This window comes from Tursiops truncatus, chromosome 1 (genome assembly GCF_011762595.2).
Source record: "Tursiops truncatus isolate mTurTru1 chromosome 1, mTurTru1.mat.Y, whole genome shotgun sequence".
In the NCBI taxonomy this organism is placed as follows: domain Eukaryota; kingdom Metazoa; phylum Chordata; class Mammalia; order Artiodactyla; family Delphinidae; genus Tursiops; species Tursiops truncatus.
The window spans coordinates 146,034,897-146,047,221 of NC_047034.1; the positions used below are offsets into that span (position 1 = coordinate 146,034,897).

The window sequence follows — 12,325 nt, forward strand, 5'->3', positions numbered from 1 at the left end:
CCTCTGGGGCTCGTGTCACAGAACCTCTCTTCAGGAGCCATCTTCTCGAAGGCCCCTCACCACACCACATGCCTCCCCACCATCCGTGACCACCAGCGGATGGCTGTGCTGCCCACCCCTGGGCGAGCTCTGGGTGCTCACATCTCAGGGGAGCCGATCACCCAGCTCCGCTCTCGGCCCCTCAGCCCTGCCAGGCCGTCCGAGCGGTCCTCCTTCTCCTCGCTCAGGCTGCGCTTGGTGGGGGGCGGCATCCGGCGCTCCTCGAGCAGCGAGAGCCTCTCCATGCTGCTGTACACCTGTGGGCACAGGAGACCTGCCGGGACACCCAACGACCACACCTCCCAAGGAGCGAAGAGGATTCTCAGCGCCTGAAGCCCAGGAATTCGAGCCAGTTCTCCTCTTCCCTCCCCCATATATACCAGATGAGTATTCGAGGAAACAGCTATTCCACTGGTCTGACCTGGCCGCACCCTGGCATCTCATATGTCAGGGCCCTGAGCAGATCTAGAGGCATCTGTCACATGCAGGCCCAGACCTTGCCCGCTCTTTTCCCAGAGATAGCCCATCCCCTCCTCCCCAGGTGTGCCCCAGGGATGTCCCTCAATAGGTCCTCTTCTCCCAGTTCTCCAGTCTGGGCCCACCACAGTCGCACCTTGCTGAACCTTGGAGAGCAGGAAGAGAACTGGCGAATCTCAAGGTAGCCATCCTCACTCACTTCCTCCTCGTCCTCTGAGTCTATGTGGTGGTATCGCTCCGAGCGGGCTGGGACACACAGAACAGTGCCTTTCAGAGGCCATGGTGGTGGCCTCCTTTAACCCTATCGGATCTCAGGAGGGCCTGGAGAAGTTGCTCCTGATACCAAGTTCACGGTGCACAGGTGTTTCTGGGCACACAGGTAGGATCCCTGCTCCTCCCCGTCCCACCAGTGGCCTTACTGTCAAAGTAGCTGGTATCATCCTCTGACTCCAGCTGAGGAATAAATTCCGCCTTCTGACGAAGCAGTCCTGTCCAGTCCAGACCAATAAAGAACGGGTGCTGCTTCACCTCATAGGCACTGCCTGTGGACAGGGATGGCGTGGGCAAGGGGCTGGGGTGAGCTGTGTGGAGTCCAGGTCAGCACGTCCGGTGAGAACCTAGGCCTCGAAAGGCTGGGCCTGGAGGCCTCAGCTCCAGCACCTTCCTCTTCCGCCCACAGGGAGCAGGGCAGAGGTTCAGGATCCAGGGGCACCGCCCACACCTGAAGCCTGAACCTCCCAGTTATATGGAATCAGCCCTACTCCTCCAAGTGCTGAGAAAGGTTAGTGGGGCCTGTCCCACCTGTACCCAGTCTCTCCAGAGGGTTCTGGTGGAGCAGTTTTGAGGTGAGATCCTGGGCGTCCGGTGGCAGCGCATCATCCCCCTCGGGCCACACAATCTCATCTGAAGAGTCATTGGGTGTGACAAGGAAAGGAGTGGGTTAGAGGAGTCTCAGAAGTCGTGGGCAGAGTGGGGAGATGGAGAAGAGGGTCCTGTGATACGATACGTGTGGGGAGACATAAAGGGCCCAGCCCAGAGCCCTGAAAGCCTTGCCTGGGACCCACTGCCTTTAAGTTGTACAGGTTCCTGTCCTTCTAGGGGAGCCTCCCACATCCTAGACCACGGCTTGCTCTTTGGTCCAGGGTGGCCACTGCAAAGCAGTGGTCTGATCTCCAGCTCACCCTGCCTTTACACTCCAGACACATGTACACTCACACACACACAGAACTCACACTCACGGGGTATGCACAGACACAACACAGGTACACCCATGCACTCATGTGGGACCAGGCACACAATCAGAACAAGCGCTAGGTGACACACAGAGTCTGCATGTGCACATATCTGAGGCAAGCATACCAAACACACACACATGAACACAGAACAAGAACTCGTAAGCCTCGCAGATGCATGCGTAAGTCATATCTGTGGATCCAGATTCTGTCCCCTTGGTGGGCCAGGGGGATGGTACCTACCACTGATCACTTGCCCAAAGAGCTCCTCTGGAGTGTCTCCGAAGAAAGGGACGCAGCCCACCAGGAACTCATACAGGATTATGCCCATGGCCCACCAGTCCACTGGTTTCCCATAGCCCTGACGCAGGATCACCTCAGGGGCAATGTATTCCGGGGTCCCGCATACCTGGGCACAAAGAAGTCGGGCTGGCTCAGCATGCAGAGACAGTGCATTGGCATGGCGGCCGGAGGGGCTGGGGTACTCCCACTTCTGGAGCAGCAAGTCTCTGAATGAAGACTCAGCTCACTCTGGTTAATGAGCAGGAGCAATAGGAGCCCCAGCGTACCAGGGGTGGAGCTGTTGGTGGGGTGAGTTTATATATTTTCCTAATTAACCGAAACATCTAGTTCTAGCCTGGAACCACCACTCCTTTTTGGCATGTGGTACCCACAATTGGTCTCTGCCCTCCAGCCTCCAGAGAACAGACACTGCAGTCATATGACTCCTACAGGGACTTGTGAACATTCATAACCTGTAATGTCAAATCAGGAAACGCCCCGCGGCTACTCTCAGGATGCAGCCCAGTGGAAACTTGGAGCTGTGTTCCATGGACACAGGCGCCAGGAGAGCTTTGCTCTTTACTGAGGCTAGAAGTCTCAGGACTGACCTCTTATCAGTCTCTGAGAGTGTCAATGGTTATGTGACCTATCTTCTTCAAACCCTGAGGTGGAAGATGATTTTGGATTTTATATCCATGTGATTCTCATGGGCCACCTTATTTTCCAAATGTGCTGCCTATCTCAATGGCTCCCTGGAACCAAAAGGTGGAAAAGACAGGAGCTCTCAGTCTTAACATCTAGCTGCAAGGTAAGCATGTGGCCTTCAGTCCTTACTCTGAGGCCTGGATTCAACCCCCAAGGTCTCAAGCATCCTTCTTATTACCTGCTTGTCCAGGAACTCGCGAGTGTCCTTTTCAATGTGGCCCTCGTACAAGTTTGTGGTCAGACTCATGAGGCCGATTTTAGAAAGGCCGAAGTCAGTGAGCTTGATGTGCCCCATGGATGTGATCAGCAGGCTGGGAAACCAGAGAAACAAAAGTCTGAAGTTACTTCCTGGCCTTCCGAGATGGCTGGTTTTAGTACATGCCCAATTTTCCCACTCAGGCGTCTACTGTGGGACATAAGCAGGACAGCTTCATCAGGGAGACAGGCAGCTGTGAAAGAATAAATAGCTCTGGTCGTATGAGCACTGTACTCTGCACAAGCAGCTAACCTGCCTTTTGCCCATTCCCCCAATTCACTTTTGTTTACGGCCCTCAACTGTATTCTACGCTGAGGGCAAGTATCAGCCAGCTGAGAAACAGACTTTCTTCCACCAGCGATCAGCCTCACCCTAAGGCTCCAGCCATTCCCAGTCTCCTCTCCTGACCTCAGTGGCTCACAACACCCGAGTCAGGGAGAGGGCAAAGGGGCACAATGATCTCATTCCACGTCCACGGCTAGTTTTAGGAGGGCTGGTTGGGAGGAACTAGAAGTAAGATCTCACAGAGAACTGTCTCTTCCTCTTCACACACTCTGCCTGAGCCATTTTGCGCCAAAGGCTTCACCCTACTACCCCTTTACTCCCAAATCTGTATCTCTGGCCCTGACTTTTTTTTTTTTTTTTTGGCCCTGACTTCTTTCATGAGCTCCATGCCTAAAAACTGCCCAGATGTCCTACAGGCACACGAACTCAACCTGTCCAAAACAAGGTCATGCCTCCTAACTGGTCCTCTTCTCAGTGAAAAGCAGTAGTTTCTGTTACCTACTGAGCTCTGTGGTAAGTGCTTTAGCAATTATTTATCAAAATATTCTGGCTCATGAAAGGTCTTACAGAGTAACTAACACAACAAAGGTAGGTATTATTATCCCCAAAAGGAGGAACACAAGGCTCAGAGAGGTTTAGTTAACAGACCCGGAGTTCAGAGAGTTAACGAGCTCTATGAACTTAGGTCTGTCTAATGTCAAAGCTGCTTTCCACTACAGAGGCTTACCACCACCAGCACCAAGGTGGAAAGCTGGAAGATATCCCAGACTCCTGCTCTCTCACCCCAGCCTTATCATTTCCTTTCCACTTCCCAACGCTATCCCTCTCTTCTCCATCCTGACTCTGTTCCAGTGCAGGCACTGTTGTTTTGGGCCTAGACTACTGCCATGGTCTCATCACCTCTTTCCATGGGCAGTGATCTTCCTAAACCTAAATCAGAGTCTGAGTGTGACACTGTCACCCTGTGGTTAACAGGCCCTTCAGAGACTCTCTAGGACCCTTTAAAATTAAACCCAAACTTAGCAAAAGGCCCCTTGATGATCCAATCCCTGCCCCTCTCTCTAGCTTCCTCTCTTACTACTCTGACCAACTAACAATCTCAGCTTCAGCCATACTGCACTCTTTGTAGTTCCTGAATGGGACCCGTCCCCACACCTGTGCGTGCCTTTGCAAATCCTGCTCCCCAGCTCGAGAAACCTCCTCCCACCTTCGCCCACCTGACTAATACCTTCTAAGAAGCAGCCTATACAAAGATATTTCTGCCACCCACACTAGCTTTAAGCTCTACAGGCCAGGGACTAGAATACAGTGCTTGGCACAGAGCAGGTGTCAGTAAATGTCAGGACACTTGCTTAGCCATCCACTACATGTGTGGATCCTTTTGTTCCTGCTTGGTTTCTTGAGTGGAGCTCCTCAGTGATTCTTTGATGTCACCAAAGCCTTACGGTGCCCCTGCCAGACCTTGCTGGCAATGTTCTTTGCATTTGGGGTAGTCAGGGGCTAGAGTACCAAGCCTAGATGGACACCCACATGAGCAGTGTTTCCTAGCAGCCATTTGGGATAGATTCAAACGTGCTGCGTCTGCGTTCATTTATCTAGAGACCCAAGAGGGACACCCTAAACAAGGGACTGGGAGAGTGGGCATACTTGTCAGGCTTGAGGTCACGGTGCACGATGCCATAGTTGTGTAAGTACTCCAGGGCTAGCACAGTTTCCGCAAAGTACAGGCGCACCATATCCACAGGCAGGGCCCCGATGTTCTTCAGCAGAGTGGCACAGTCTCCTCCTGCAACAAGCCCAGGCCACCATGAAGGATGGGTCCAGTGCCCTGCTCTAGATGGTCTCAGAGGCCCCAGAGTAGATAGTGTCACAGAATACCCTGGTGCCAGAGACTGTGATTCTAACCCCTCTGCTGCTGGCATGGGTGGGAGAGTGTGGAGGGGAGCAGGAGGTAAGACGAGTCGGCCAGTGGCTGTCAGGGCCATCGTTCAGGACAAAGAGGGAAGGAACCCAGGCCTCTAGGCCTGTAAGCTGACTCGTTGGGACAGGACTAAGTTATTTTAGGATGAGACTTCAGCATTTGTCCATTTATTTCCTTCCTGTTGGCTCTCCTTTAGTTTTTGAGTAAAGTAACACTGTAAACTCCCAGCACCTACCCAAAGAATGAAAAGCGGAGTTTTGTTCAGCTTCAACTTCAAGACTTAGGCAAAATATCTTTGGAAGCTGTACGCAGCCCTGACGAAGGGAGAGGGAAGGCCACTGGCAAAGCGGCTGCCCCCTCCAGAGCTGTGCCCCATGATGCTCTCCTACACCATCCCCAGAGCATTTTGTGGGGTCCTAAGGGGCATCCCCTTCAAAAACCATCCGCAAGGGCAGTGGCTTTCCTCTCCTCTGAGGGCCCAGATGCAATCCTCCCAGCATCCGGCCCTGGGCTTTGGTGGCTCTGCTACCCCCTTTGCTCCTGCCAGGTGCCAGCAGGTCTGCCAGGCTGTGCAGGCTTTGTAGCTGTGGGGCTGATACATCCTGTCCCGACATGGGCAGCCTCATGGCAGCTACTGCTCCAGAAGCCTCTCCCTGGGAGGGGCACGACACCTTGTGCCCACCATGGCCAAATGGTCTCTGAGATCCTAAGGCAGAAACCAAGGCCAAAGAGAGGTTGGGAAGCTGGGCCCTGAAACTTCACGCCTACACAAGCTGTTGGTCCCTGCTCAGGTCTGTCTCAGATTATGCCGTGGCCCCCAAGCCAGGCCACCTTTTCCCCAGTACCTTCAACATACTCCATCACCATGCACAGGTGGCGCTTGGTCTCAAAGGAGCAGAACATGCTGACCACAAAGGGGTTCTCAGCAAAAGTCAGTATGTCACGCTCCACAAAGGCTTGCTGGATCTGGTTCCGTAGGATCAGGTTCTGCTTGTTGATCTTCTTCACGGCAAAGCGCTGCCGGGTGGACTTGTGCCGCACCAGGAATACGGCCCTGGAAACAAAGCCCATCCGTACCCCACGGCCCTCAGCCCCTGAGCTGTGCTCTCCTCCACTGCGAGCTTGGGTGGTCAAACTGCTTCCTCTCACACCTTATCAATGCACAGAACAAAGGAGCAGGGGGCGCTTATCAATGAGAAGGATCTGAGCACCTGCCCAGGGAGCTCTTCAATTTCCTGATATACCAAGACCTGAGGACACAGCTCAACCCCTCCTCAGAGCTCAGTGAGAGCAGAAGTGCCGCCAAGAGGAGAGGGACTCTTTCCTGGGAAAGGAACCACACTCAGGTATCAGAGGAAACTGGGCTCTTGCCTCTCCTGGAGGCTTCGGGGAGGGACAGGTCCATCCTGAGGCATCTGGTGCTCAGAGGATTAGGCATCATTCACTTCCGGAAGGAAGAGCCCCAGGGCTGACTTAGCTCCAGTCCCCGCCACACCCTGACCCCTGCCTTTACCCATAGGCGCCATTGCTGATGAGCTTAATGGTTTCGAAGTCCTCTTCAGAGGGTGTCTTTTTAGATGTCAGAGATGCCCCACGGCCCTGGAAGACATGGGAAAGGGCAGGAGCCAGGAATGCTTCTCTCAGAGCTCACATTTGGGGGGAAGCTGTGGCCCCAGCATCTGCTCAGCTCTTAGCCCTGCCGTGGCCTCCTGCCCATTCTTCCCCAGGAACTGAATGACCTCTCAGACAGTGTAAGCGATCACCCACTCCGCCATCCCTCCTTCAGACAGTCTCTTAGAGAGAATTCACAGCCCTTTGCTTCACAGGGCCCCGGGTCCAGGATTGAGGCAGGAGCTCAGGGTCTTTACCTCGACTGAATCATCTGTCTCTGGAGTGTCAGGACTGTCATAGCTGCTCAACTGGGCCATTTCTAGAAACAAAGCAAGGACACAAGAGAAAAGTGTGCGTGGCAATGTCAAGACATCTCAGCAGTCCATTCACATCACACGACAGATGCATGTAGGGAAGGCAGTAATGCTTCCTGCATCAGGCTGGGAGGCGGTCCTGTGGCTCTATCCTTAGTGCAGTCACAGCTTTTAGACTTGTTTGTCAAATAATATTGCCACCCCTATTTCTAGAAGTCCAGTACCATTCAAAAGGCCTGGCAAATTCTACAAAGCTTCCCTCAAACTTGGGACAATGCCTGAAAACAGGGCCCAAAGCTGGGCTGTCTGATAGCTGGCCCCCATCCTGCTGGTCAAGACTCTGCTTTGCCAGATGAGGTTGGGAAGCAGGAAAGGCAGGAGTGGGACGACTAGAGACTAGGGATTCGGAAGCCCATGGTTCAGGAGGGGCTCAGTGTGAAGGCCCAGAGAATGGCATTATCTTCTGAAGCCCTGAGTTGGGACCACCCCAAAGACACAGGAGGACTTGTGAGGTGGCAGCAGGAGAGGCAAGCATGCAGAGGAGGTGACCATTTTTGAAAATGTGATTGTGGCCCTCTGTGATGACCTTTTGATCTTAGGCTCTAAATCCAACGCAGGTGGGCCCAAGGCAATCCAGCTTGGGTTATATAAGGCAGATGTGGACAATCCTGAGGAGGGGCTGTTTTATGACAGAGAACACAGAGTTTTTCCTATAGCCCTCGGGCCTCTGATGCTGTGTTGTGTCCCTGTCCAACTAAGCTTCTTCTCCAAGTGGCTTCCCTGCTGTTAGAGCTTGTAGGCTGTGTGGCCTCTTTGCAGCCACCAGGCTGCATGCTCACCCTCTAGGGGATCCCGTGTGAGGCCCAGTTGGCTAACGATGTAGCGGGGAATGTCACATTTAATCCCTTGTCCCTCTTTGGCGTGGCCCTCAGCTGCTTCTAACAGGTGGTAGAACTCTTCAGGGTCAAACTCCTGTACCGGGGAGAGAGGTAGTCAGTGGTGAGGGCTACAAAAGCAGGCTGCTGGTCTCTTTGGTTTTACGGCATATACCCAGAGTAGGATGACAGGAAGACTTCCTCTTTGTGATGGACACCCCTACCCCTGAATCCCAAGAAACATCATGATTCAGGAACCAATGGGGACAAAGCTGTCTTACAGGTCACCTCCAGATTGGACATCCTAAGCGTTTGCTGTCTTTACAGCAATAAGAACCAGAGCAGTTGGTTTCCAGAGAGCTCTGCCTATTCGCCTGGTCCAAAGCCTTGTGCCAGCCGGACACGGCACTGTCAGGTGTGTTCCCACACCCAGTGAAGAGGGGCAGTCCTGGCACACCTTCAATCACGCTTCACAGCCCTGGCGGTGCACACACATGCCTTCAGACATCAACTGAGCAAACCCCTGTGTGCTGGGGGCTGGAGAGCCTTGTGGACACAGCACAGAAGTCCTTGTCTGCCTGGAGCACATAATAACGAGGGTCCCATTGACTGAGTGCCTACTAAGTGCCAGTATGGGCTAAACCCTGGAGACACCTCTGTGACCTTGGTGAGGAAATCAAGGCTCACAGAGATGCACGGACTTGACCATGACCACAGAGGTAGGAAGAAAGAGAAAATCAGCACGCAAACCCAGGCCTAACTCCAAGCCCCTGTTTAACCACGGACTTCACGTCCTTGAGGGAGAGGCCTCTGTTCACCACGACCCCAGCCTCCACTGCTTTCTTTACCTCTGGTCTCACGGGTTTGGAGAACTCTACCACTACCTATGTGGATACAATCTAACCCAGACTGGAAGTCCTTTTACCTTCTTCTTCATCCTCAGTCCCTGTCTAGTCAGAATGTCTACTTCAGAAACCCGCCTCTACCCAACTCTTCTGCTCTGTCCTCCCACCACTGTCCTAGTTCTGGGCGCTCCTCTCCGTCACATGAACGGCTTTAAGTGCCTCTGCCAGGCTGTCCCTGGCTCATCCTGCCTTCTCTTCCAATTCACTATCCATGTTGCAGCCAGCGTCATCTTTCTTAGGAGTAAATCTGATGGAGTGTTACTCAGAAGTAAATAGGAACCAATTACTGATACATGCAATAACATGTATGACTCTCAAAAACATTACGCTGAGTGAAAGAAGTCAGAACATACTATATGATTTAATTTATATGAAACTGTACAAAAGGCAAACTTATCCATAGTGAAAGAGCAGATAAGTGGTTGCCTGGAGTGGGAGGTAAGATGGCCAGGGGAAAGGGACTGATTGCAAAGGAGCACAAGGGAATTTTCTAAGACGGGAGAAATGTTTTCCATCTTAACTGTGGCAGTGATTAGACAGGTGTATATTTGTTAAAACTCATTGAACTGTATACTCAAATGGGATATATTTGATTGTATGTAAATTATACCTCTATAAAATTAGTTTAAAAAAGTAAATCTGACCATGTCATATTCTTACCTAAACTTTCTGATGGCTCCAAGTAGCTTTAAGGATAAATGCAAACTCCGGAGCCAAGAACCCAACACTCTCCATGGTCCTGTCATGGCCTACCTCCCAGTTTATCCCTCACCAACACTTCGGACACACCCTGTACTCCATCAAATGCCTTTTCTGATGGCTCTCCCCTGGCAAACTCATAATTATCCTGCAAGTAGCTGACTAAGCTTCACATTTCCCAGGGAGCCTTCACTGAATGTCCATCTCTGTTCATCCCAAGGAGGACTAGAGCACTTCCTTCCCCATGTCCCCGTTGCACCTTGTACTTCCCTTGGCTGCAAACTTCTTCCAGTATCATAATTATTATTTGCATGTCTCCATGCCTCATACTTAAGGCACTAAAAGACGAAATCTAACTCTACTGCAGAGGAGGCATCGTAGGATCAGGGACCCTGCTTTACTTACGCCTGTATCTCCAGTGTCTAGAATGACGCAGGTACTCAGTAGTGTCACTGAATGATCAAATGAAGGGTGGACTCAACTTGTGCAAACGAAACTGGCCTGTGCTCCTCACCCCCAGGGTCCCCATTGACCTGGGGCCTGCTCAGTGTGGGCTGGGCAGACGAGCACCCCTCCCTGCCACACTTCTCAGGAGCAACCACTTTTCCTCACAGGGACTTGCTTGCATGTCATACTTAAACAAGGATTTCAGCAGCAGAAATGGCAGTGGGTACCCCCACAGTTCTGCTGTTAGCAGAATACTTCCTCTACAGCCCCCGTTCCCTCCCCTCCAGCCACCCACCCCCCCCAACCTCCCGAGAGCCCACTCACCAGGCATTCCAGGAGACGAGCAGGGCGGGCAATGACAATCATCAGTTTTTTCACCAGCTGCATCACAAAAGCCACTTCTGAACTCTCTGAGCGCTCATGAGCCTGTAGAGAAGACAAAGGATACTTAAGCAATCCACCGGCCCAACATGGCTGAGTGAAGCAGGACTGGGCTGGGCAGAGCCTACTCTGCCAGAGGGTACAGAGGGTGTACCCTCTGTAGTACAGAGGGTGCTGCAAAGTAAAGACCTTAGAGAGGGCCAGTGGGCCGTGATGAGGGGGGACAGGCTGCTCACCAGGAACCACATGAGCTGAGGAACACTACATGACGCCGAGGAATGTCACAAAGACACGCAGCTTTACCTGCTGCTCCATCCAGCAGGCTTCACTTACCCTCCAGACCCCAGCTCAAGATGTAACTCCCAATGGAGCCTTCACTGATGCTCACTTTCCACCACAGACAGACTGTAAGGAATAGAAAGACCTCAAAGCAGGAGAGTGATGTGACCAGAAGGGATTTTAGAGAGATCTCTTTGGCTGTAGTGTGGATGGTGCACTAAGGAGGGCAAGCCTAAAAGCAGGGAAACCCACCAGCAGGCTACTGCAACAGTGCAGATGAAAAAGGCATAATAAGCCAAGGCAGTAAGAATGGAGGGAAATGGACAGACTGGGCCATCTCCGAGCAGCCCTGAGGGGTGGAAGAGGCAGGAACAGATGGGAAGTACAACGACAATTTTACGGAAATTCCATTGAACCCATAAATGAAATAGACAGTATAAAAAAATACACAGTTTAGGTGAGGATAGGTAGAGAACATATTCCCTTTGGTTTTAAAGAGAAAGCAGGTAGGTGGAAAAGTTCTGCTTTGGACTTGGAAAGGTTGAGGTACCTATACTAGATACTTTCGTAGGCATTGGCTCAGCCCCAGAGACTCTCCCTTCTTGGAAACTGCTCTGACTCCTGGAGCCACATTTGTCTGGTGTGGCTGCACTTTCCCTCCCACCTCCGATAGCTGACCAGAGTGGACTACTTTCCTAGGAACTTACTTTTTTTTTAAATTTTTGGCCGTACCATGCAGCATGCAAGATCTTTGTTCCCTGACCAGGGACTGAACCCATGCCCCCTGCACTGGGAGCACGGACTCTTAACCACTGGACTACCAGTGAAGTCCCCCCACCCCGCTTTTTCTTTTACATTTTTTTTTTTCCCCTAGGAACTTAAAAATGGGTGGAACGACAACCATTAATATCAGCATGACAGAACTGTATAATTCGCTCTTGGGTGAAAAGGATGACCATACCTACCAAAGAGAGAGAAACAGAGCTGAGAGAAGGAAGACGAATGGTTCCTGGGCTTTCCACAGGCTCTCGTTTCTGGTTCTGGTCCCTTCTTAAGGCCTGGTTGCATTCCTGTCTTCAATTCTCTAAGATACCCTTTCAATCTTTATAATTAGTTTCCCTTTCCTGCATAAACTGCTCTGAGTTGGTTGGTTCTCTACCACTTGCAACAAAGAATACTAACCGATGTGGAAAGTACGGTGGAGGAGTCCAATCAGCAGCTGGGGCCACTGATCCGGAGCTCAGAAGAACAGTGGGGAGCAAAGGCCCGTTAGCAGACGGATGACAACTGAAGACACAGGAGCTGACAGGGCCGATCAGAGAGTGAAGAAAGGAGAATGAGGAGCACGGATGCTCAGGAAGGTGCCCCTCGAAACACCAGCATTTAAGAAAACTTGTGAAGGGGCAGCAAGACCACAAGACTGGAGAGAACAGTGTCATGACAACTGGGGAGGAGAAAAGATCAAAGAGAGGTATTCACTGTGGAAACCTCTGTAGACAGGTGAAGGAAGGTGAGGACTGAGAGAGGTCACAGCATTTGGCAACCGGCCAGTTAGTTCTTTGGTGACTTTTGCCTGAAATGTTTCAGTGGAATAATGGGAAGGGAAAGTAGAAGGCA

At 51.9% G+C, this 12,325-nt stretch overlaps 1 protein-coding gene across 10 annotated transcripts in view; it reads right to left on the reverse strand.

Annotated features, from left to right (window-relative positions):
* Window positions 1–12,325, reverse strand: part of MAST2 (microtubule associated serine/threonine kinase 2) — a 194,700-nt gene that overhangs the window by 4,673 nt on the left and 177,702 nt on the right. For 4 of the 10 annotated variants that reach the window (XM_033867334.2, XM_033867333.2, XM_019937871.3 and 1 more), the window contains 12 exons: window positions 10,373–10,474; window positions 7,962–8,094; window positions 7,066–7,127; window positions 6,711–6,796; window positions 6,043–6,251; window positions 4,924–5,062; window positions 2,914–3,046; window positions 1,992–2,157; window positions 1,318–1,419; window positions 936–1,058; window positions 653–762; window positions 142–368 (listed from right to left, as the gene is read on the reverse strand). In XM_033867334.2, coding sequence (XP_033723225.1) covers window positions 142–368; window positions 653–762; window positions 936–1,058; window positions 1,318–1,419; window positions 1,992–2,157; window positions 2,914–3,046; window positions 4,924–5,062; window positions 6,043–6,251; window positions 6,711–6,796; window positions 7,066–7,127; window positions 7,962–8,094; window positions 10,373–10,474 — 1,592 coding nt within the window. The remainder of the gene's footprint in view (window positions 1–141; window positions 369–652; window positions 763–935; window positions 1,059–1,317; window positions 1,420–1,991; window positions 2,158–2,913; window positions 3,047–4,923; window positions 5,063–6,042; window positions 6,252–6,710; window positions 6,797–7,065; window positions 7,128–7,961; window positions 8,095–10,372; window positions 10,475–12,325) is intronic. The other 6 variants (XM_033867341.2, XM_019937872.3, XM_019937873.3 and 3 more) reach the window with 4 other exon arrangements.